Here is a 26576-nt window from a genome sequence, read left to right on the forward strand (position 1 = left end):
CTTCTTTAACTCTTGAATTAACTATTCTAGGATTTTTGTTGAACTTGTGTCTAAGCTACATTTATTTTTAAGGCTTTACTTGTAGATGTTTTTGAATTATTCTCTACTTCTGTGTTTGTGTCCTGAGACTCTCTATTACCTAGCTCTTCATAGTTGGGTTCCTTTTTGTTGCTCTTATTAACTTTGGACTATGTGTTAGTGCGAGCTTTGTGCACTTCGGGTGGGGGGGATGGGGAGAGTATTTGAACCGAGTATCTGTCTTCTTATATCCTTCCATGACTTTCACAGCTCTGGCTGAGGATCTTCAAGCTTTCATTTCACCCAAACTGATATGATCTGGGGCAGGGGACTATTCACTGCCCTCCTGGTCTGTGTGCTGCAAGTTCCTGACCTAAGTTTGGGTCTATTGGTTTGTTTCTGGTTGGAAATTTGGACTTAGTCACTATTTGCCCACTGGGAAGTTTTCCAAGTTCCAAGCAACTTCCCTACTGGCTCCTCTTTGATCTGGGGTTCTGCACTCTGCTCCTGGCAGCAGAGACAACCTACACAGCTAACATGTACTTTCAGAAACTTGTTTGGTGTTCAGTACACATTTAGAGCTAATGCTTATAATTGTTCTTCTCTGCCCTGAATCTGTGACCCAGGTGGGTGAGAGAGCTGCCAGATGGCACTTGTTCTTGTACCTAGCACTTGCTCAGGGGTCCCTTGGGGTCTCCTTCTGGTACCCTATCTCAACCCTCACTCAGTTCCTGGGTGCTGCAGTGATCCACACCACTGTGGCCATAGCTATGCAAGCTCTCGGCCAGAAAACCTCCCCAGTGTCTACAGACCTCTCTGTTTGTCTCTCTAATCCTTCCTGATTCGGAAAAACTACTTATTATGACTTCTTTGGCTTTCCCAATCAGAACTTAGTCTGATGCACTCTCCAGATCTTTGTCAAGGAGGTAAGGGGGAAAAGTTAGACTCTAATGCTTCTTCTCACTCTGTCATCTTGATTCTGCCCCTTCACATTTATTTCTAAGTCACCTTCCTCCAGCGTCAGAAACTTAAGGAGCATTTGGCCCTACTCCACAATGCTATGAAAAAATATCTGCATTAACCAGATTGAATTCTACTGGTACAGACCACACCAAACTAATAAGCAGAGAGCTAGGTAATGAAAATTGCTTAATTCATCTTATTTTGTTTTCATCCTACTCTAACTTTTCCCCCCTAGACTATTACTAAGTCTGTCTCAATTATACCTTGATTTCATTTCCCTATTACAGGCAGGATCAATTACTGTTCTCATTTAAATGACTAAATACAAAATTAAATGAACATGTCCCAAGAGAAGATGACTTTAAATAATCAGTTTATCTTACTATTTCAACATTGATCATTTTGTTATATGAAGAAAAAAATATGATCTTACTTTTTCATACAGCAAGTGAGGTATATTTTGCTGTTGTCTGTTTTGAAAACATTCATAAAGTTGGAGTAGCCTAGAGCATAGTACTTGTTCTTGATTGAAGAGAGGATGATGGCTGAACTGTAACATTGAGACGTTGAGATCTAGTTGACACATTTCCCTCTGGCCTTCTATTTTGCTTCTGAAACAGCTTTCTATATCTGACTTTATTGCCTTTTGAAAGAAAAAATATTTACCATGCATTCAAAATCAAATGAATTTTCTAAAATTGATTTTCACTACTTTTATAAGGTAGAATTATTTAACAATTCTTATTAGCTCAGTTGGTTAGAGTAAGGTTCTAATAAACTCTCAAGAATTACTCTTCCCCTTTTTTCAATAATTGGTATCCTCTTAATCACTGCTAAATCTCTCACAATCCTATTGCCAAAGTGCCGATGTGGAGACACACACTGGAACCTGAAACACATTTTTCCAAAGAAACACTATAAGAAATTGGCCTGATTCTCTAATATTGATGCCAGTACTACTTAGTTCATCTTACATTTTGAGATGGTAGGGCTTTTGTGGAATTGCCTAGGATCCCAACTCTTATCTGTAGCAGAGAAATATTACTCCTTCTAAAATGAAAAGGTTATTCCTGTCAACTGTTACATTCCATATGAACTGGTTCAAGTCTTTATAAGGCAGCAAGGGATGATGTGCCTCTGGAGAAACTGTCCTATTGGCGAGTAACTGGAGATTCCTGCTTTTTTCCCTTTTCCTGCATCACCAGTAAGATAAGGAAAATAATCTGGTGAGTAACTTCTTGTATATTGTGATAATTTTTATGATCTTCAAGCCTATGTCTTTACTTCTCCACTAAAGTTCTACACCAATGCATGGTGTGGGAGGTGATTGTGGTTTCTTGACAGCTATGCCAAATGAGTGCAAGCTCTGGCAGAAAACAAAGCCAGTAAAGCTTCAAATATGGACTCACTGACAGACAGTATGCATGTTGACCAAGGATCAGACCAGTTAAAGTTAAAAGATGCTCTAGCATCAGTAGAAGGAATACTCCCACTGACAAAATTAAAGATCTTAGAAATATATGAGTATTTTGCCACCTACTTTTGCCCATATTACACCTACCCCAAATTGGTCCCCTATATTATTATTCTCACTGATAATTTTAAAAGAGTTCATAATTTACCCCAGAGAAATGTCAATAATGACTAGATCCTGGGAAAACTCTAGAATAACAAAAATGTTTCAGTTGATTACCTTCTTATAAATTGTTTTTAATCCTGGATTTAAGGTTTCAACAGTGATGAGCTTTCGGAAATTCCATGACTGCTTAATTGGAGAAGGTAATGAAATTATTTCACCACTTTCTTCAAACCAGCATTTTCCCTATTAAAAAAATTTCAGAAAAAATGAAAAAAGTTGTATTAAAATAACTTTACATAATTGCACTAAAAAGTTTTAACTTTATGCTTAAGCACTATATAAGTATCAACTGTTTTAACTATGTTAATTAATTGGTACACTTACCTCTTCCAATATAAGTAGGCGATTTTCCATTTTGTTACAAGTCCTTTTATAAGCTTCTGGTTTTTTTTTAATATAAAATCCTTCATCTTCTAAGATACGTGGTATCATGTTTTTTGGCAGCTTATCTCGGTTGATCACTTAAAACAATATATTATATATTACTATACATGATATGCTAAATATATTTCTGGCAGCCTAAAATAGTAAATCAGCACTGATAAAATGTAAGGGGTGGGGGATGAACCATCAGCTACCCTAATACTGAAGTCTAGCAAGAAGTCTTTTAATCCAAAACAACTCAGGAAATGTGGAGAATAAAGAAAGAAAACGTACACCTGTTCAGGATGTCTATGAAAAGTACAGAAGAATTCTAAATGGCACAGGGGAAGTCAACAACTTTCTAGCTCTTCCTGAATCAAGGATTTTGTTTGCATAGGGCTGCCAGCTCAAACATTTTGGTCAAAAATCTTAAGACAAGTAAAAATAAATGTTTATCCTTGCAGGATAAATAAAAAAAAAATTTAAGTAGGATCTTTATAGGTGATGAAAACACTTTATTGTGGTCTTACCTTCCTAGGCTCTGATCAATTTGTTTGGTCATGGTGCTCATTAAACATAAGCTCTTAGTACATAAATTACATTTTTATAGCCATTATAATAATTGTAGTACGGATTGGTGGAGTTGCACTGAATTTTCATTCTCATCATATTAAGGATAAATCATTGAAGAGCAGTGTGGCATAGAGAAACAAGAGCAGGTCTGAGTCAGGAAGACTTGGATTCAAATCCCACCTTTCAAATATACTCCTGAGACCCTAGACAAGCCCCTTCACCTCTCACTACCCTGGCAACTTGCTAAGACAACAAACTGGAGAGCAGGTATTAGCCTTCACTGAGAGAGAAAGTTTCCTTACAGAGAATTCCCTACACCAGATCTCATACTTTTTGGTCTAGGAGCCCTTTACATTTTTAAAAATTATTGAGGGCCCCTCCAAGAACTTTTATGTTTACTTGGGTGATATCTACTGATACTCATATCATATTATATCAGAAGTTAAAATATCTTTATATTATTATGAAAATAGTTTTGACTACATGACCCCCTGAAAAGGTTTTGTGGACCCCCAGGATGTCCCCAGACCATACTCTGAAAACTGCTGCCTTTTACCAAGGAAGCCACAGGTCTGGTCCAAAACGCAAACCAGACAAACAGTAAATCAGCTTCAGTCAGGAGCCAACAAGACAGCAAGCTTGGAGTATAGGTCTGAGAAAAAAGAAAATGAACAAGGCATTCTTAACAATAATGAAAAATATGTATATTCAGAAACTGAAATAAGACTGCCTGTCTTCATGACCACTGAATCATTAATTCCACTGCTATTATACTTTCAAGATATTTGGTTGTTTCTATATGTACAAAATAATAGTTTGGATTCAGTGACTAAGACATCAAACCCATCTATATCAATTATGTATACAAACACACATTTCAAAACCAAATATAGTCCAATATCCTTTGGGATTATTTATGCTGTTAATGGATCATGGGAGCCAATTATACGTTCATGTTAGCCATGCTTTTGGAGAACTGATATAACTTAGAGTCTGCCTTATTACTCAATAAACCCACTAGCTTTTATTCTGTTTCCTTCCTTCCTTTTGTAACTAAACTCCTGGAGGCCATCTACAGTAGGTGCCCCCACTTCTTCCTCTCTCATTCTCTAATTACTTCTCTTTTTCTTTCTTTCTCTCTCTTTTTTTAGGCAATTGGGGTTAAGTGACTTGCCCAGGGTCACACAGCTAGCAAGTGTCAAGTGTTTGGTCTGAGGTCAGATTTGAACTCAGGTCCTCCTGACTTCAGGGCCAGTGCTCTATCCACTGCGCCACCTAGCTGCCCCTCATTAATTCTCTATAACCTGGCTTCCAACCTCAAAATTCAAGTAAAACTGCTTTCTCCAAAGTTACTAATGACTCTTAATTGACAAATCTAATGGCTTTTTCTCAATCATCATCCTTCTTGATCTCTCTGCATCTGACACTGTTGATCACCTCTCTTCAACTTGATACTCTCTTCTCTCTAGGTTTTTGTGACACTGCTCTCTCCTGGCTCTCTTCCTACCTGTCTGACCACTCCTTCTATGTCGTCCTTACTGGATCTTCATCCATATCATGCTAACAGGGAGAGTCCCTCAAAGCTCAGTCCTGGGCCCTGTTCTCTTCTCCTTCTATACTATTCCATTTGCTTATCTCATCAGCTCCCACAATTTCAATGCACCATGTGCACATGACTCTCAGATCTACCTGTTCAGCTCTAACCTCCCTCTCAACCTTTAGGATTGCATCTCCAACTACCTTTTTGACATCTTGAACTGGATGTCCCATAGACATCCTAAACTCCACATGCCCAAAACTGAACTAGCATCTTTCCCTGGAAAACTCTCCTCTCTTCTTAACTTCTCTATGTTACTCAGACTTTTGAATTTGGTGTCATCCTCAACTTTTTGCTGTCTCACCCTGACCCCTACATCCAACTTGTTGCTAAATCCTGACAATTTTACCTTTGTAACATCTCTTGCATATGTCCCTTTTTTTTCTCTGACAATGAAACCACTATGGTACAGGCCTTCTTACACCCCTTCCCCGGACTACTGCAATAGCCTGCTTACTGGTCTGCTTAATCTCCTTCATTCAGCTGTCAAACTGATCTTCCTACAATACAAATCTGACTATATCACACATATCCCCACTCCCATTCAATAACCTGCAGTAGCTCCCTATTGCCTCCAGGATGAAATATAAAATTCTCTTTTTGAATTTTAAAGTACTTCATAATCTATCTCCTTCCTACCTTTCCTATCTTCTTACACCTTATTCACCTCTATGTACTCTGCAACCCAGTGACACCAGCCTCCTTGTTGTTCTTCCCACCAGACACTCCAACTCCCAACTGAACATTTTCACTAGCTATCCTTCATGCCTTGAATGTTCTTCCTCCTCATCTCTGTTACCTAGCTTCCTCTGTTATCTGGTTTCCTTCAAACTCTTACCTCCTGTAAGAATCCTTTCCCAGTCCTCCTTAATTTTAGTGCCTTCTAAGATTATTCCCATTTTATTTATATATATCCTGTTTGTGTATAGTCATTAGCATGTTATCTCCTCCAAGAAACTAAGCTTCTTAAGTACAGGGACTGGCTTAATTTTTGCTGTTGTTGTTTTGTTTTTTTGCTTTTCTTTGTATCTCTAGAGCTCAGCATAGTGCCTGGCACATAGTAGGTGCTTTTTTAAAAAAGCTACTTGGTTGACTGAATTATCCTTTCACTCCTGTGTAATGGTGCAGGGGACATCATAGTATATCTTTAAAACAAAGTTATTTCTTCATCAAGTAGGCAGAACTACACTGGCTCTGACACAATAATGGAAAGGTAGACCTCTGCAGAAAATCACACATGGTTCAAAAATATCATATACAAACAGAAAAGCATATTCATAAAATGGAAATGTGATTTGTCCCCAAAATTATCCTAAAAGGATTTCACAAAAAATCCTTTTAAAACGTTCATATATTTCATTTCTACTATGGTTTTTTAACCGTGGAACTTCAACACAGCATACAAAGCAATCTTGATCTATTAATTACATTAATATTTTATTTGAAAAACAAAGTACCTGGAGAACTGCTTGGCACAAAAATGTATTCCTGCTCTTTTTCAATCCGTATTTGATCATCTTCATATTCAGAACATGTTATTTCAAGTAAATCTGGAAAAATTACTTTTTCCGTGATTTTTTCATCATCCATATCCATAAAGTTTTGTAAATTACTTAATGCAGCATGTTTTTCATAACCATCATTTTTTAATCTCTGTTCAATGCCAAGAAGAAAATAAGTTCTATATGCTTTTGCCAAATGAAGTATAGTCAGGAAAAGCAGGTTTTCTGTTACTTCCAAGTTTAAATTCCTTTGCCTGACATTTGAGACCCTCCACAATGGGATGTCATGCTACTTATTTCGTATTATTCTATGTCACAAACTCTGGACTCCATCTACACTGTTCTATTCTCTGACTGTCTTTCAAATGTATTTGGTGCTCTTCTATTTCTATGCCTTTGATCATCCCCTTCCCTAAACACAAAATGTCTTTCCCCTTTCACCTGCTGAATTCCAACCTATCAAAGGTCAATGCAAATGAGATCTGGGATCATTAACTGGCTATTGAAAATGGAGAATTTTAGGGTAAACACAAAGAAAATCTTTCTAATGACTTGAGCTACCCAAAAGTAGAAATGGACAAGTCAGGAGGTAATGGGTCCCCCTCACATGTGGTATTTGAGCAAAATGCAGATGACTACTTTCTGGTGTAGAGGCCAGCTTAGCTACTTCTTTTTAAATTGTCCTTTTCCCTTTGCTTAAAGCAAGGTAGCATGTAAGTGTATGTTCTAATTCTCTTTTTTTCTAAAAATTGTATTCTCCCATAAATAGGAAAATGTTGTCCAGACAGTAAAGCCAGTCTAATCTAAGTGACTCTTAAGTGACCTTTAATTCATGCTAATGTCTTAGTAATTGTGTTTTATATTAGGATGTCTCAATTCAGATACTGTGGAAAAGCCCGGATCTAAAAGTTATCCCCTCTCCACATAATGTTTTTGTTATACACACTCATATACATATACATGTACATGTATAAGTATATATATGTCTATATATGCACACACATGATATACATATGTGATTATGTATAATGTGCATGTATATGCTGATATGTGTAATATAGACATATACATTGTGTAAATGTAATATATACATACACATACATTATATATGTGTATATCTCTGTGTGTGTATAACTTCTATCCTCTAAGCATTGGGAGTTTTTTTTAGAAAGAAGAGGCATCTCCCAGCTTGGCCAGCTCTTTCTTGGTTTTGCTTTGTTTTGAACAAATCTTGCCTGAAGAAAGTTGTTTTAGTCTACTATATCAGATTTGTTGTAGAGAAATGACCTCTGAGGTTCTTCCAACCCCAAGATTCTGTGAGGTGCATCTTAAGGAACAGAGAGTTCTGGACTCAAGTCTAAGTTTCATGGCATCCAAATCACCAAAGGAATCAAAGGGTGATAATTTAGAGCTGGAAAAGGACTTTAGAAGTCATGTGGTCCAACTTCCTCATTTTATAGATAAGGAAACTGACAACTAGAGAAGGAAAGTTCACACAAATAATAAATGGCAGAGACAAGATTTAACCCAGGCCCTCTGACTCTAAATCTAGCCAGCTTTCCACTAACCACTGATGAGTTTGTGTGGCAAATATATTTTCTAGGAATTTATTTATAAACATATAGTCTTCATCTCTATCATTAGTAATTTAAATTTATTTCGTCTCCTATCTGCACATTTTAAGCAATCTTTGTTAAGGTTATCTCTAAAGTTTCATTAGTAATATATTCCAAATAAATTTGTTACTATAGTATGCTTTGGTACCTTTATAGAAGCTATTTTTTATGCCTTTTTATGGAAAAGTTTCCCTCAACAATCTGTGTTTCAATTTCTTTAATATAAATTAAGAGGGAAGAAAAGATAATAGAGTGATTTTTCCTAGACAAGGTGCAGGGTAAGGGAGCTGTTGTGATGCAATAAGGACAACAACAGTAAGATTCATCCAGTCATTCATCAATTCATAAACCAATTGGCAAAAACTGGGTAAATGGCAAAGGTTAAAAAATATTTTGCTTTGCTCCACTCCCCAGAAAATCCCTCACTAACAGTTTCCCAAAGACAAATAAGAGGACAAAACTTAACAATAAAAATGGGCTCTCTCCCATCATATTTCTCAATTTCTCCTGAAATATTAAAGTAGATTTTCTTGTAAAAATAAAATACTTAACCTGGTCTTTAGTTTGGTTCAAACCTTGGAAATCTGAGCATTCTTCACCACCCATAATAAAAAATGTAAGACCTTCATCTGGTAAGACTTCTTGCTGTAGATGAAAGTAAAATAACCTGAATGCAATATTAAAGCAAATTCATTCACCAACATTTACTCAATAAATCTTTAAGTGCCTCTTCTGTGACTGGGCTGGGAAAGATATAAAGATGAGATAAGACGTGGTCTCTACTGTCATGAAGCTTACAGTCTAGTTAGGTGATCAGATACATAAGCAAATAGCTTTAGCAGAAAACAATATTTAAGTGTAAAAGAGAAGGGCAAAAATCCAAGATGGAAGAGGGGGAAGAGATAGGAAGGTTGTGTAAAGAAGGTGCCATCTGAACTGAAATTTAAAGGATGAGTAGGATTTTGAATAGGTGTGAGGACACTGAAGAGAGGACAGCTTTCTGAACACTGGAAACAAAGGCATGAAGGCTGAAAAGGAGTATGGAGGTCAAGAAAGCAGACACTCATTTGTGAAGTTTAGTAGGCACTGAGAACACAAAGATAAAAGTGCAAACCATCCCTGTCCTCAAGGAGGGGATTTCTATCAAAGGAGATTGAGGCATATACAAAACACACCTATCAGTCCATACAAAGCTCATATAAAATAGATATGAGGTAACTTTGAAGGGGGAAGTGCTAACAGCTGACAGAAACCAGGAAAGGAAGGCCTCACACAGAAAAAGGAACTTGAGCTGAGCCTTGAATAAAACCAGGTATTCCAAGAGGTGGAGATGAGGTGGGAGAACATTCCAGGAACTAGGGACACCGAGTGAAACAGCATGGAGATGGGAAAAGGAGAACTGTGTGTACAAAACAGCAAAAAGACTGGTATGGCTTGAATGTAGAGTGTATGGAGGAGGGTAATGTGTAAGAAGGATGGAAAGAGAGGATGCAGCTAGTTGTGAAGTGCTTAAAATGACAGCAGAATTTATATTTGACATTAGAGGTGACAGGGAACCACTAGTGACACAGTCTGACCTTTGCTTTAGAAAAATCATTTTGGGAGCTGAGAAGATGGATTGGAGTGGGGAAGAGACAAAGCTGGAAGACCTACCAGGAAGCTGTTGTAATAGCCTAGATGAGAGGTGATGAGGGTATGAGCTAGAGTGGTAATAATAACAGTGATAATAGCTAACATTTATATAGTGCTTACTATATGCCAGGTACTGTGCTAAGTGCTTTATAATTATTTGATTTGATCCTTATAATAACCCTGGAAGGTAGGTAATTATCTCCATTTTGCAGAAACTGAGGCAAACAGAGGTTAAGTAACTTGACACAGCTAGTAAGTGTCTAAGAACAGGTTTGAATTCAGTTCTTCTTGACTCCAGGCCTGGTGCTCTATTCACAGTGCTACCCACCTGGTAGCTGTGTAAATGAAAAGAAGAGAGCATATCTCAGAACTGTTGACAGAAATTATAAGATTTGGCATGAATTTTGCCAAATTTTGTCAAAATGCCAAAAACATTTTGCTTAAATAGGTGGGATAAATGAGAGTAAAGAGTTGAGGATGACTATAGGGCTATAAACCTTGCTAACTAGATACACTCTCCTCTTTAGGTTTTCATGACACTGGTTCTCCTGGTTCTCCTTCCACATGTCTGACCTCAAAAGACCTCTCTCATTTGCTGGATCTTCATTTAGGTTACACTCACCAACTACGGATGTCCTCCAAGGCTCTGTCCTGGGCCCTCCTCTCTTTCTTTTTTCTCTACATTCTATTATAATCTATTACCTGGTAATCTTTTTTTTTTTTTGGATGAGGCAATCAGGGGTTAAGTGACTTGCCCAGGGTCACAGAGCTAGTAGGTATTAAGTGTCAAGTGTCTGAGGTCGGATTTGAACTCAGGTCCTCCTGATTCCCAGGCTGGAGCTTTATCTACTGTGCCATCTAGCTGCCTCCATCACCTGGTAATCTTCTTAGTTCCCATGAGTTCAATTATCATCTCTATGAAGTTGATTCCTAAATGTATATATCCAGCCTTAATCCTCTCTCCTAAGTTCCAGTCTCACATCACCAACTGCTTCTTCTCATTTGGATGTTCAATAGACATCTCAAACACATGTTCAGAACAGAATTTATCTTTCCTCCCCAAACCCTTTCCTCTCCCGGCTTCTAATATTATTGTGGATGATACTACCATCCTTCCAGTCACTCAAGCTTGCAACTAAATGGTGCAATAGACAGAGTGCTGGGCCTGTAGTCAAGAAGACCTGAGTTTAAATCCAGCCTCAGACACTTAATAGCTATGTTTGCCTCAGTTTTCTCATCTGTAAAATGAAGATAACAGAACTTACCTCCCAGGGTTGTTGTGAGGATCAAATGAGATAATAATTATAAAGTGCCTGGCACACAGTAAGCACAAAATAAATGTTAGCTACCATATCATTATTATTACAACCTCATCCTTGCCTCCTTACTCACATTCACCCCACATTTCCGATTAGCTGCCAAGTCTAGTCATTTCTATCTTTGTAACCTCTCTCACAGACATCACCTTCTCTCCATTCACACAGCTGCTACCCCAGTGTAGTCCTTGCCACCTGGCACCTGGATAACTTCACTAACTTCTAATTGGTCTCCTATTTCAATTCTCTCCCTGCTACAATTCATTTTTCACTCAGCTGCCAGAGTATTTCCTAAAGTGCAGATCTGACCGTGTCACCCCCTACTCAATCTCCAGTGGTTCCCTACAACTTCCAGGATCAAAAATATGAGCCTCTATGTGAATGTCACATTTGAAGCCTTTCACAATCTGACACTTGCCTACACAGCTAGTCTTCCTGAACTTTCCTACTCTCTGTATTCTAGGATACATCACACTCATCTGACATGACATTCCTTCTTTCACCCCCATGCTTTTTCACTGGCTGTGAATACCTGGTGTGCTCTCTCTCCTCACCTCAAGCTCCTGACTTCTTTCAGAACTCACTTAAATCCCACATTCTGCAGAACGACTTTCCTAGTTCCTTCCCTCTGAGAGTATCTTCCACTTCATGGTATAGAGCTAATATGTAATTATAATGACGAAGCTTGGTTCTGGATAAGAATTGAAGAAATGCACCAGCCTCCCCTCTTTGCAGAAACCGAGTATTGTGGGTGCAGAGCAGTGCATGTACTGTCAGACACAACTGATGTACTGACTGGTTTTGTTCATCTGTTTTTTTTTCCTTTCTTAATCTTTGCTGCAAGGAATAGTACAGTGGACTGCTGCCTCAAGTCTCTTTCCATTCTAATCCATTCTCCACATAGCTTCCAAAGTGATTTTTCTTAAGCACAGGTCTTACCACGTCAGTCCCCTACTCAATAAACTCCAGAAACACCTATTGCCTCTGTTAGAAAATAGAAACTTCTCTCTGTGTTTTTTAAAGTCCTTCACAAGCTGGCCACAAGCTACACCTGCAGTTCTACATTCCTCTCCTTCCCATACTCTATGGTCTAGCCAAGCTTACTGTTCCTCATGTACAGCACGCATGCATCTCCAATGGCTGGTCCTTATGACTAGGATGCGTTCCCTATCTTACCTCTCACTTATAAAACACCTAGCTTTCTTCAAAACGGCTCAAGCATTACCTTCTACATGAAGATTTTTTTCTGATTCCTCCAAATACTAGTGCCCTCTGTCCATGAATGCCTACCTGGCATTTGTTGAATATATTCAATATGTGCTTATATGTGTATTTTTTTTGTCTCCACAAGAGTATAAGCTCTTTGAGAGCAGCGAGTATTTGCTTTTTTTTATTCTTGTATACTTGGTGCCTAGCACAGTGCCCTGTATTCTTTCTATCCTTCAATAAATCATGTGACTATAAATATTTGAGTTGTCATAGAATATCATTTGTAAATGCCTGCCTCATATGCTTAATGCATGTGTAAATTATTCTCATAAAATTCTCATAAAAATTTTGTAGAGATGAGACAACAGACATGAGGGTAAGTAGTTATTAATATTCACTGCCTCTTTTTCAAAATGTCTGAGTTCCTGGTATCCATCCCTCTTTCTGATACCTTTGAAATCAATCCCTCAATGCCCCCCAAATGGTGTCACCTCTGGCAGAGACCAGCTGCTTTCCACATCTTGGCTTTCTTTATTGACACTTCTCTAGGGACTATGACATTATGGTCCAAATATGGTGGCTCCATCATCACTGATTGTGAAAAATTTGTTATAAAAATCTTTACAAATACTTTCCTTCGTCCCTTTTCTTTGTCGTCCTTTTTCCAGTTTCTTCCTTAAATGCTATAGGGATGACTTTACTTAATTGAGTATCACAGTAAGGGTTCTTTGAGAGTGTTTTTTCCTCCACTGATTCTCACTGTTTTATGAGGCAATATTGCTAACAGGTGTCATAGACAAAGACTTCATCACCAAGTGGAATGAATTTCACTGTATTTAGCTAGACTGGTCCTCAGAAAATAGATGTAGTCTCCCATTAACACTGTATTCAAAGCCTTTCCAAAGAGATAAAACTTAATAGAGTTTGTGTTCTCCCTTTCTTTGTATACCTACCGCTTAGCACAGTGCCTGCTACATAGGAGGTGTTTACTAACTCAATGACTGTTGTCTCTCCAGGCATAGGCCTCAAAAAGCTTCAGAAAGTCAACTCCACATCATAACGAGGCATTGGAGAAAGACTTTGTGGAGATGGATGCCCATATTTTTGTTTAATTGGTGCAAGTCACGAGGAAGCTTTTTCCTGCATTCCTCTTGGCTTTCCTTGATGCCACACTGCTAAACTATCCCTTTCAGTCTTAGGCCATGCCTCCTACATCAGACATTGGAGACCACCAGCGCTGGGACAGAAAGCACCCAATCCCAGGGCGATGGAATGTTTATAGGTAAGAACAAGTTAGCCTAAGTTTTGTATTGGCTGACAGCCTCAGAAAGGGCTGATATAGAGGCCCTCACAAGGTGTAATTCTTCCATTTCTTCCTATCTGCTGACTTAATGAGATATGGCTACCAGGCAACTGTCCAGGTCGCCTATAATACAAAGAAGGCCTTTGACAAGATGCCAGGCCCACTCAGCCATTGTCAACTTAGGCCTGATTCCCATGAGCTACATCTTGTATTTTCTTCCTTTGGCTCTTCCAAGTAGTGGGGTATTTGTGGTCAGACTATAAACCAAATATATCTCCAAGTAAGACTGAAATCAATCTATTTACAATTTGAGGTAGGTCTCTGAGTATACTGTTTAATGAAAACTAAGAGGGTTTCTTCTACTTTCATGTACTGGTGACTTGTAATAGTCTTTAGTCTGTCCTCTTTTTGAAGGTCTCTGAGGATAAAGATTCTATAAACTTAAGGTTGTGATTATTATTATTATTTTTTGGCTAGGCAATGGGGTTAAGTGACTTGCCCAGGGTCACACAGCTAGTTAAGTGTTATGTGTCTGAGGCCGGATTTGACCTCAGGTCCTCCTGAATTCAGAGCTGGTGCTCTATTAAGGTTGTGATTATTAACAGATATTTTAGCCTCAAGCTTGGAAAGCACATGTGTCAAAGACGATGGTAACTCACAGGTCTTGGAAGTCCTTTATGAAGTTCTCAAGATGCTCTCCTTGGGCACAGAATAGCTTTTCTGTTGGGCTTTTTGTAGATCTCTGAATCTGTGTCCAGTCTGCCCGTGGCTCCTGATTGCAGGCACTACAATCAACTCTCCCAGAAAAGCTGCAAATGTGTCAGTGGAAAGATAGAAAGTCCAAATCCTCTGAACCCGTCAAAGCTTATTGGGTTGAGGCTGAGCTACTCTATTCCCCCTTCCATTCCACCTTCTCCCCACCCTCTCCCACCCCACACTCCTCACCAAAGAATTCCTTCTCAGGGATTTTGTTCTCTCTTCTCTCCCCAAACAGATATTCTAATCTCCAGGGTCTGAACTGGTCTTCTGTTTTACAGAAGACATAAGGATATGATCAAATCTTTCAGCCAGGCTTCTTGTCACTCCTAGGGAGAGTTCACACAGTGCAAACAGTGGAGATATGTTCTTATCTGGTTGAAGTATCAGAGTATAACATCTTATTAGTCACTTTAAGTCAGGTGGGATAATTGTCTAGGGTTATCCCCACCTTTACACATAGAAGATCAAGAAGTAGGAGGGAAGAAAACATGTTTAAATAAAATTTAGTAAGAGATCTAACTGAACAAAGTCATCCTGAGGGCATTTAAAATGAAACTGGAAGTAACACAACAAGCATCAAAATTAGGGAAGCTATATGAAGATTTTTTTAAACAAACTCTTTTTAATGACAAAAGATCCATCACATTTGGACTCAATATCCTAATCCCAGACATGCATGATATGAGAATGTAAATATGGCACTAAACAAAACAAAGATAGAAAGATTGCTAAACAAGACCAAGTACACGTACAGGGGGGTCAATGATGGAAAAGACAACATTCTGAAGGCACCCTAGGACTGGTTTTCAAAGTATCAGGAAGAGGTAAGGGACCTTATAATTACCCTACAAAAAGGAGATTGAAAGAATATCAATAACAGCAGATCTATATGTCTACTTTCCCATCTCTACAAAGTTTTTATGAGAGTAATTGACATATATACCAAGAGCATCCTTGACAAAGACTGATGAAGAGAACAGGCAAGTTTTTATACACTTCATCTTTACAGTCACAAAGCTGACTAAAAGACATAATAAAAGCAAGTTGCCATCAGGCATATTATTTGTTGACTACAAAAACACATTTGACTCAGTAGAGCAAAACACTACCTTGAAAGTTCCCCTCTAACAAGGAAGCTAGCTCACATGAATATGTCATAATTGTACAAGATTCTTTGAAAGATTTAACAGTAGCAGTTGTTTTATTCCATGATCCTCTGATTATTAATGTCAAATGAGGCATCAAACAAGGAAGCCTGTGATAGAGAACATCCAACCCAGAGACTAAATCAAAGAGGGATTCCTTGGAGAAGTTGAGGATCATCTAAAGAATATGAATAGATTACAGTATACTAGCAAAGAACCCTAGAGGACAAAAATGAAAAGGAAGTAGATCAATTATGTTGCAAAAACCCTGTTTATCCTCCAGGTCCTTAGTTCAGTGGATGACCTTCTTGTGAAAGCTTTAAGGGAGAACATGGACAAGAGTCACACAAGATGGGAAAGCATGGATAGGCTGCAGCCTGTAGCCTTGGCAGTAGTACCAATATCAACTCGATCATGAATCTCTTAAGTGTAACTTTAGTAGTTAAAAATCATTTGTTATTCTTTTCACATAAAAACATCAAAATGAGCATATTATTGTTAAGTAATATTTTGGAAACACAACAATTATTTAATTTCAAGCAAAAATCTGGTTTACTAAGGATCAAAGAATGACAGCTATTTCATATATCCACTATAGTATATTTTACGTTAACAACTTAGTTGTTTACATTTATAAAAAAAAATTTCACCTTAGTCACTTGTTGTATTTTAATATCAACAGGTTCCTTTGTTGAAGACTTTTCAACTTGAACAATCTAAAACATAACATAAATGATATTAAGACACAATCTCCATATAATAGGCTTAATTGTATTCAATAACCTTTCCAACTAAAAATGTAAAATGAAAGATTCTATATAGCATTTTAACACAGCTTAATATTCTCCCCCTAAGACATGTGCCTCTGTCCAAGTCACTTAAGTTCCCTGGGTTTTACTGTTTTCTCATCATAAATGCATTATGAAAGGAAAAGAAATCACACAGTACATGCGAAAGCGCTTCAATTTCTTTGGAATGAAGGTGATATATACATATGTATACATATGCGTGTAAATGTGTATATATGTACGTATATGTATTGTGAGGATCAAATGAGATGATAGCTATAAAGTGTTTAGCACATTGCTTGCATATTGAACTATTAGCACTATTGAAACATTAGCTATTATTGCTGGTCATTTCCACCTAGTTGTCATCTTAGCATCTCAAACTCAGCATGTTCATAATAGAATTCATTATTTCTCTCCCCTAAATCTGTCCCTTCCCTGAACTTATCTTTTTTCTGTTGAGGGTACCATTATCTGTCTTGTAACTCAGGTTTGTAATCTTGGAGTCATCCTGGCTCTGCCCTCTCCTCTATAGTCTCTGCCCACCTAATCCATATGGACACCATCCTAGTTCATGTCTTCATCACTTCTAGCCTCCACTACTGAAATTGCCTGCAAGTTGGTCTCCTGGTTTCCAGTTTCTTCTTCCTCTAATCCATACTCCATATAGTTGCTAAAATAACCTTCCTAAGGCACTATCTGACCATATCTCTGTCCTGCTTAAAAAGCTTGAGGGTCTTCCCACTGCTTCTAATAATTCCCTGAATGCAATATTCCCTTTTTTATATTCACAAAACTATCTCCCATTTCTAGAATTAATTCTTTCTTCATTTCTACCTAACAAAATTCCTACTTTCCTTCAAGGCTTATCTCTACTTCCATCTCCTCAATGAAACTTTCCCTTATTTCGCCAGTTGCTGTTACTCTCTATACCCTCAAATTGTCTTTGTACTTACTTATTTACCTACATAATATATTTCTTACCTCAAGAGAATGTAGGCTTCTTGAGGGCAAAGACTCTTATTTTTGTCTTTGTATCTCTAATGCTTAACACACTGCCTTACACAAATTGGACGCTTAAGGAATATTTATTGAATTGAATTTATATGTTCAAAGAACTGTGCTAAATATTAGGCTACAATAGAGAGGACACAGGCTTTCTTGAGGAATTTACAATATAATAGTGAAAGGGGAAACGCTGGGGAAGGGTCTGGAACTCACTAGTGCTAAAGGACCTGGAATCTCCAAAAAAACCAAACAAACCTGTTTTGTGTCTCATTTAAGAAGTTAAAATATAAAAATATATTACCTTTGCATTTTTCAGCTTTTCTCTTACTTTGCCTCGCAGGGCTTCAATTATATTTTGGTTTTCTCCTATTGCCAACTCTACCACAAAATTAATATAATCAATCAGCAATGGAAAATATTATTAACTATCTAACTGCATGTAACGCTGAATACAAGGATAGTTATACAGGCCTGGTCTTTGTCTTATGGACATGAAAATTAATATTCAAATGTATTCATTGCCTAGCTCAAATTTCATGACCTCCATGAAGCCTTCAGTCCACAATGATACTTATGTTTTAAAATTTCAAATGAAACCTTATAAGTTAGGTATGAGCTCACAGGCATATTTTTACTGGGCAAGTATGTAGGCAGTTTGTATTAAAGATTCTTTTATGAATGGTATTGGACTGAAATTCAAAAGGCAATTACCTATGGCTGCTTGACAGGTTGTTAAAAGATATCCAAGTTAAGACAGAATTTAAGTTCTGGTTAAGATAGCATTATAAAAGGGTATAGAAAAGTCCAGCTCTCCCACATAAACTCTAGGAAACACTAAAAATGGCCTCAGAAAGACCAATGATGTAGAAAACCAAAAGGAAGCATAAGTAAGCTCCTCTATCTGATCTATATCCACACCAAGGATAACCAGAAGCTGGCAGAAGTGGGTAGAAGGACTGACCTAAGAAAGACAGTCAGTTCAGGTAAAATTGAAAGGAGAAAAGGCAGGGAAAGAGTCACACTGAGGAAACCAATATGAACTCCAAAAGTTGCCTCCTCTAGCTTCTGACTCAGGAAAGGAAGGGACCTGGCTCAAACAGAAGAGGCCCTGAAAGCAGACAATAGTCCCAAGGGGGGTCATAACAAACTTATCCCAGTTCCAATAATCAGATGCTTGAAGATCCCAGTCATCAAAACAACAGGATACAAAACTACTCCTAAATAGGTCACGGTATAGGCAAAGAGAGCCCAGAAGTGCACTCTTCAGAGAAGACAGCATAACTCAGCACTTGGATATGTGTTGAGAGAGCTGTTTAGGCAGACTGGGAGTAATGTGATATCCAACCTCTCATTAGGGTTAGTTAAGGCTGCATTAGAGGATGGAACCAACTCCCACTTGAGTATTGTGCAAAGAAAAGGAAATAGAGACTGTCCGAGTCCTGAACCTTGAGAGGACCACCAGGGAACTGAGACACAAGCCAAGAACTGGGACAGAGGACAAGGTGTAATACCATCCACCCTCTCTAAATGGGTAGTAGCAAATACAGAGGCATTGTTATCCGTATCACAATGGGGACTGAACCAGACAAGTCTTATCAGATCTATCCAAGATTACCAGAAAGAACTTGTCTGAACACAAAATGCTAAATAGAGAAGTGAGGCTAGGGGCAGCTACGTGGCACAGTGGATAGAGCACTGGCCCTGGAGTCAGGGGGACTCGAGTTCAAATCTGGCCTCAGACACATAACACTTAATTAGCTGTGTGACCCTGGGCGAGTCACTTAACCCCACTGCCTAGCCAAAAAAAAAAAAAGAGAAGGCTAAAAATATGACTAAAAAATAGAGGTGGAACCAAAATATCAAAATAAAGCCAGCATTTTAATTGAGCTCTTTTAATACGCCCCCTCTACAACAACTTTAAAAATGAGCCAAACTGAATTCTGAGTGGGAAGTCCCACAAAAAGTTACAGTACGCATGTGGATACTGGGGTAGGGCTAACTGGGCACATAGCATGGCAGAAGATGGCACTTGCTGTGGGCTGTGGTAGAGGCATACCTGGGAGCAGCCTGGAGCGTAGGGACAGTAAGAAGACTGTACACTTAGTCAGAAAGAAACTCCAAGGGACCCGTGTACATCCTGGATGAAGGATTAGGTACCATTTGGCAGATCTATAGCCCATTAACGAGTTCTGGGTCAGAGTCCCAGGGCAGGGAGGAGCGGTCACAGTCACAAGGGAGTAGGGGTCCTGCTGGTTAAGGACAAGAGTGCAGACCAGGAGGGCAGTGAACAGACTTCTCCCTAAATCACACCACATTGGAAGCACTGAAAATTTATATTCCCCCAGTGAATTGTGAAAGCAGCAGAAGGATATAAAAGAACAGAAGGTCAGGACAGATAATCCCCTACCCCTGGAGGTGAACAGAGTCCAAATCTAACATAAAGTCCAAAGTCAAGAAATAGGCTGGAAAAAATGAGCAAACAACATAAAAAGAACCTGACCAGAAAAAGCTACTATGGTGATATGGAAGGTCAAGACATAAATTTATAAGAAGACAATGACTTGAAAATATCTATAAGCAAAGCTTCAAAGAAAAAAAATGCATATAGGACATACATCCAAAAACAATTCCTAGAAGAGCTAAAAAAGACAGATTTAGAAAAAAAACAGAAAAAAATTATTTTAAAAATTAAATAAGAGTGGTAGAGGAAAAACTGGGAAGAGAAATGAGCAATGCTAAAAAATTATGAAGAGAATTAATAGCTTGGTAAAAGTGGTAAAAAATAATAGAAAAGAATGTGAAATATCTCATTGGAAAAACAACTGACCTGGAAAATAGATCCAGGAGAGAGAACTTAAAAGTTATTGGACTATCTGAAAGCCCTGATCAAAAAAACAGCCTAGACATTATCTTTCAAGAAATTATCAAGGAAAACTGCCCTGATATTTTAGAACCAGAGGGCAAAATAGAAATTGAAAGAATCTACCGATCACCTCCTGAAAGAGATCCCCAAAGGAAAACTCCTAGGAATATTGTAGCCAAATTCCAGAATTCCCAGGTCAAGGAGAAAATGTTGCAAGCAGCCAGAAAGAAACAATTCAAGTATTGTGGAAACACAATCAGGATAACACAGGATTTAGCAGCTTCTACATTAAGGGACCAGAGGGCATGGAGTATGATATTCCAGAGGGCAAAGGAGATGGGACTACAACCAAGAGTCACCTACCCAGCAAAACTGAGTATAATTCTTCAGGGTTAAAAGTGGTTATTCAATGAAACAGGGGACTTTCAGGCATTCCTGAGGAAAAGACCAGAGCTGAATATAAAATTTGACTTTCAAATACAAGACTCAAGTGAAACATGGAAGAGGTAAACAGGAAAGAGAAATCAAAAGAGACTTACTTATTAAGGTTGAACTGTTTACATTCCTGCAGGGAAAGATGATATTTGTAATTCATGAGTCCTTTGTCAGTATTAGGGTAGTAGGAGGGAAAAAAATTATATGTATGTATACATAGATAGATAGAGGGCACAGGGTGAGTTGGAGATGAAGGGGGTTGATATCTGGAAAATAAAATTAAGGGGTGAGAGAGGATCATACTGGAAGAAGTAAAATGGGGTAAATTATCTCACATGAAACTGACAAGTGGAGAAGAGACGGGAGAAGGTGAGAGGGAATGAGTGAATCTTATTCTCATAGGATTTGGCGTAAGGAGGGAATAACATACACAATAGGGTATGGAAATCTATCTTACCCTACAGGAAAATAAGGGGGGAAGGGGACAAGAGGGTAGGGGGTTGACAGAGGGGAGGGCAGATTTGGGGAGGGGATAATCAAAGGCAAACACTTCTGAGGAGGGACAGGGTCAAAAGAGAGAATAGAATAAATGGGGGATAGGATAGGATGGAGGGAAATATACTTAGTTTTTCACAACAGGACTACTATGGAAGTGTTTTACACGACTACACATCTATAACCTGTATTGAGATGCTTGCCTTTTCAATGAGGGTGGGTGGGGAGGGAAGAAGGGAGAAAATTTGTAACCCAAAGTTTTAAAAACATATGCTAAAAATAAAAAAATAAATTTTTAAAAAGTGGGATGAAAATACATAAGAAAACAACTCCTTAAGAAACAGAACTGGCTAAATGGTAAAAGAGGTACATAATTGTAAAATAAACAAGAAAGAAGTTAAGGAGATGAATAAAATTTTAGAAAAGTTAGATAGAATAGACCTCTGGAGAATACTGAATGGTAATAGAAAGGAATATACCTATTTTTCATCTTGTATGATACCTTCACAAAAATTAACCATGTATCAAAACATCACAAACAAATTCAAAAAAGCAGAAAAATCAAATGCATCCTTTTCAGACCGTAATACAATAAAAATCAAATTAAACAAGGGTCTTTGGAGCATATATTTTTAATCTATTACTTGAAAATCAAATAATCAAATCCTAAAGAATGAATGGTCAAAGAATAAATCATAAAAACAATAATTATATTAAAGATAATGATGACAATGAGACAATACACTAAAATTTGTAGGATGCAGTACTTAGAGGGAAAATTTATATCTCTAAATTCTTTTTTTTTTTTTTTTTGCTTTTAGGTAATTGGGGGTTAAGTGACTTGCCCAGGGTCACACAGCTAGTAAGTGTTAAGTATTTGGTCTGAGGTCAGATTTGAACTCAGGTCCTCCTGATTTCAGGGCCAGTGCTTTAACCATTATGCCACCTAACTCTAAATTTTTACACCAATAAAAGTAAAAAAGAACAGATATACAAATTGGGCATGCAACTAAAAAAAATTTTTTTAAACCTGGAAAAAAAACAAATTAAAAATCTCTAATTAAATGCTGAATTAGAAATCCTAAAAACCAAAGGAGAGATTAATAAAATTAAAAGTTAAAGATCTATTACAGTGGAGGGGAAAATATGAGGGTGGGCGATTAGCACTACTTGAACACTACTCTCATCAGACTGGCTCAAAGAGGGAATAATATGGGAGCAGCCAGGAAGGAAAACTACATCTTGCTAAAAAGTACCATAGACAATGAAGCCATATCAGTACTAAACATATATGCACCAAGTGGCACAGCATCCAAATTCTTAAAGGAGAAGTGGGACCTCAACTGTCCACTCTCAGAACCTGATAAATCCAACCAAAAAGAAACAAAAAAGAAACTAAGGAGGTAAACAGAATGTTAGAGAAGTTAGATTATAATAGACCTTTGGAGAAAACTGAATAGGAATTGAAAAAAAATACATTTTTTTCTCAGCAGCACATGGCACCTACACAAAAACTGAATAGGGCATACAAACCTCAAAATCAAATGTAAAAAGGCAGAACTATTAAACGTATTCTTTTTGGATTATAACTCAATAAAATTACATTCAACAAAGGGCAGTGGAAATATAGATTAAAAATTAATTGGAACTGGGGCAGCTAGGTGGTGCAGTGGACAGAGCGCTGGCCCTGGAGTCAGGAGGACCTGAGTTCAATCTGACCTCAGACAGTTGACATCTACTAGCTGTGTGACTGTGGGTAGGTCACTTAACCCCACTGCCTAGCCCCCCCCCAAATTAATTGGAACTAAATAATCTAATCCTAAAGAATAAGTGAGCCAAAGAAAAATCATAGAAATAATCAATAATTTCATTAAAGAGAATGACAACAATGAGACAACATACCAAAATGTATGGGATGCATTCAAAGCAGTCCTTAGGGGAAAATGTATTTCTCTTAATTCTTACATTAACAAAATAGAAAAAGAACAGATCAATGAATTGGGCATGTAACTAAAAAAACTAGAAAAAGAACAAATTAAAAATCCCCAATTGAGCACCAAATTAGAAATCTTGAAAATCAAAGATGAAATTAATAAGATTGAAAGTAAAAAAAAAACAACAAACCACTGTTGAGCTAATAAATAAATCTAGGAGCTGGTTTTGTGAAAAAAACAAAACAAAACAATAAGACAGATAAGCTATTGGTTAATTTAATCAGAAAAAAGAAAGAAAACCAAAAATCCAGTATCAAAAACGAAAAGAGTGAAACTGCCACCAATGAAGAAGAAATTAAAGTAATCATTAGGAAATATTTTGCCCAATTATATGCCAATAAATCTGACAAACTGAGCAAAACTGATGAATATTTACGAAAAATTACCTAGACTAACAGATCAGGACATAGAATGGCTAAATAACCCCATCTTAGAAAAAGAAATTGAACAAGCCATTAATGAACTCTCTAGGAAAAAAATCGCGAGGGCCAAATGGGTTCATGAGTAAATTCTACCAAACATTTAAAGAACGATTAATTCCAATATATAAACTATTTGGAAAAATAGGTGAAGAAGGAGTCCTACCAAATTCTATTCATGACACAAATATGGTGCTAATACCTAAACCAGGAAGAGCTAAAGCAGAGAAAGAAAATTATAGACCAATTTCCCTAATGACTATCGATTCAAAATTTTTGAAAAAAATACCAGCAAAGTGATTACAGCAATATATCATAAGGCTTATACACCATGATCAGGTAGGATTTGTGCCAGGAATCCAGAGTTGGTTCAATATTAGGAAAACTATCAATTTAATTGACCACTTTAATAACAAAACCAACAGAAATCATATGATTATATCAACAGATGCTGAAAAAGCTTTTGACAAAATACAGCACCCATTCCTATTAAAAAGGCTAGAGAACAAAGGAATAAATGGAGCGTTTAAGCAGTATCTGTCTAAAACCATCAGCAAGTATTATCTGTAATGGCAATAAATTAGAGGCCTTCCCAATAAGATCAGAGATGAAGCAAAGATCCCCACTGTCACCACTATTATTCAATATAGTGCTAGAAATGCTACCTATAGCAATAAGACAAGAAAAATAAATTAAAAGAATTAGAATAGGTAATGAGGAAACAAAACTGTCAGTCTTGGCATAATTTAAAGAACCCTAGAACATCAACTAAAAAATTCCTTGAAATAATCAACTTTAGCAAAGTTGTAGGATATAAGAGAAACCCACATTAATCATCAATATTTCTTTATATGACCAATAAAGCGCAGCAACAAGAGATAGAAAGAGAAATTCCATTTAAAATAACTGTAAGCAATATAAAACACTTGGAAGTCTACCTGCCAAGACAAACCCAGGAATATGAACACAATTACAAAACACTTTTCACACAAATAAAGTCAGATCTAAACCACTGTAAAAATATCAGTTGCTCATGGGTAGGCCAAGCCAATATAATGAAAATGACAATTCTGCCTAACCTAATTTACTTATTCAGTGCCACACCAATCAAACTACCAAAAAGTTATTTTATAGAGCTTGAAAAAATGACAACAAAACTCATCTGGAAGAACAAAAGATCAAGAATATTAAGGGAAGTAACGAAAAAAAAATACAAAAGAAGGCAACCCAGCAATACCAGATCTCAAACTATATTATAAAGTAGTAATCATCAAAACTATCTGGTACTAGCTAAGAAACTGGTAGTGGTGGATCAGTGGAATAGATTAGGTACATAATACATAGTAGTCAATGACCACAGTAACCTACTGTTTGATAAACCCAAAGACCCCAGCTTTTGGGATAAGAGCTCACTATCTGACAAAAACTCTGGGAAAATTGGAAAACAACAGGATATAAATTAGGTATAGACCAACATCTCAGACCTTATACCAAGATAAGGTCAAAAAGGGTGCATGATTTAGACATAAAGGGTGACAGCATAAGCAAATTAGAAGAGCAAGGAATAGTGTACCTGTCAGATATATGTGGAGGGGAAGAATTCATAACCAAACAAGAGACAGAGAAGCCTTACAAAATACAAACTAGATAATTTTGATTATATTAAATTAAGAGGCTTTTGTACAAACAAAACCAATGCAAATGTTGGAGAAGATGTGAGAAAATATGGATAGTGATGCATTGTTGATGGAGTTGTGAACTAATCCAACCATTCTGGAGACCAATTTGGAACATGCCCGAAGGGCAACCAAACTGTGCATACCCTTTGATCAAACAATACCACTATTAGGTCTGTATCCCAAAAAGATCATAAAAAAGGGGAAAGGACATACGTATCTCAGCTGCTTTTTAGACAGAAGACACCATTTCTACCAAGGATCTAATTTGGGGCTTTTATAGCTTGGCCAAACATGCCAAAACTCATAGTTCACTGACATACCCTTAAAGCCCACCAGAATTCCTCTGCAGCTGAGATACGTATGGAAAGACTCATCACTAGAAGGCTGCCCACTAATTAATAAACTGTCTTAGTCATAACAATTTTTAAGACAAACCAAAAAATCATAAAAGCCCTCAGTTCTATATGATGTCACCTACTCCTTACACTCCATAGTGTAATGATTATGGAAGAGTGGCAGAATAAACAATAATTTAACAGCTGCTACTCTAAATATGAGAAATGTACAAGAAATGAGTCAATATATTACTAGAAGGATTGAACCACACTAATACTGGCATACTTGCTATTGAAAACCCTGACTCTCGCAAACTTCAGGCTCATATATCCTGGATATGATCTCAGAGAATGACTGTTAAAAGATCAATTTTTCTTTACCTTTTCTGATCTCACTCAGAATTTACTCTGGGAAATCTCCAAATATAGCTTAGATCTAGGTGACACAGTTCCACGCTCTGACATAAACAAGACAACATAAGCAATGCATCTTATATGTGGGACAACTTTTATTTCACCCCACAGAAAAGGTAGATGGTGCTCAGTATTCAACAGGAGCCTATAAATATTCACAGTAGCTCATGAATAATTCTATCTTTCTGATGGGTTTTACTTTTCCACCAGGGTCCTAAATTCCTTCTGACTCAGTCTGTCCCACAAGAGCTATTAATGGCTATTTGGGACAGAAGCACATGGGAACTTCTTTCTGGCACAGTTCAGAGACCAGAGAGTGGATTTTTCCAGCTCAAGCAGTGACAGTTGTCAAGACACTTGTGGAGTATCCTAGAGAGGCATATGAGAGCTGCATGTGCTCAACCATGTAGCAAGCTGAGAGGATAATAACAATGATAATAATAGCTTGCATCTATATGGTTTGAGAAGCACTTTACATATGCTAACTCATGTGACCCAAGTGCATGGATAA

General features: G+C 37.4%; 1 protein-coding gene across 1 annotated transcript in view; it reads right to left on the reverse strand.

Annotated features, from left to right (window-relative positions):
- Positions 1-17089, reverse strand: part of CC2D2B (coiled-coil and C2 domain containing 2B) — a 116397-nt gene extending 99308 nt beyond the window's left edge. Inside the window, 7 exon segments of the mRNA XM_078151605.1 lie at positions 1415-1624; positions 2675-2803; positions 2945-3081; positions 6611-6806; positions 8824-8916; positions 16286-16351; positions 17036-17089. Of these exon segments, the coding sequence (XP_078007731.1) occupies positions 1415-1624; positions 2675-2803; positions 2945-3081; positions 6611-6806; positions 8824-8916; positions 16286-16351; positions 17036-17089 (885 nt within the window).
- Positions 17090-26576: the final 9487 nt, after the last annotated feature.

The sequence above is a fragment of the Phascolarctos cinereus genome, unplaced genomic scaffold (assembly GCF_003287225.1).
Source record: "Phascolarctos cinereus isolate Bilbo 61053 unplaced genomic scaffold, phaCin_HiC Scaffold_3;HRSCAF=262, whole genome shotgun sequence".
Lineage (NCBI taxonomy): Eukaryota > Metazoa > Chordata > Mammalia > Diprotodontia > Phascolarctidae > Phascolarctos > Phascolarctos cinereus.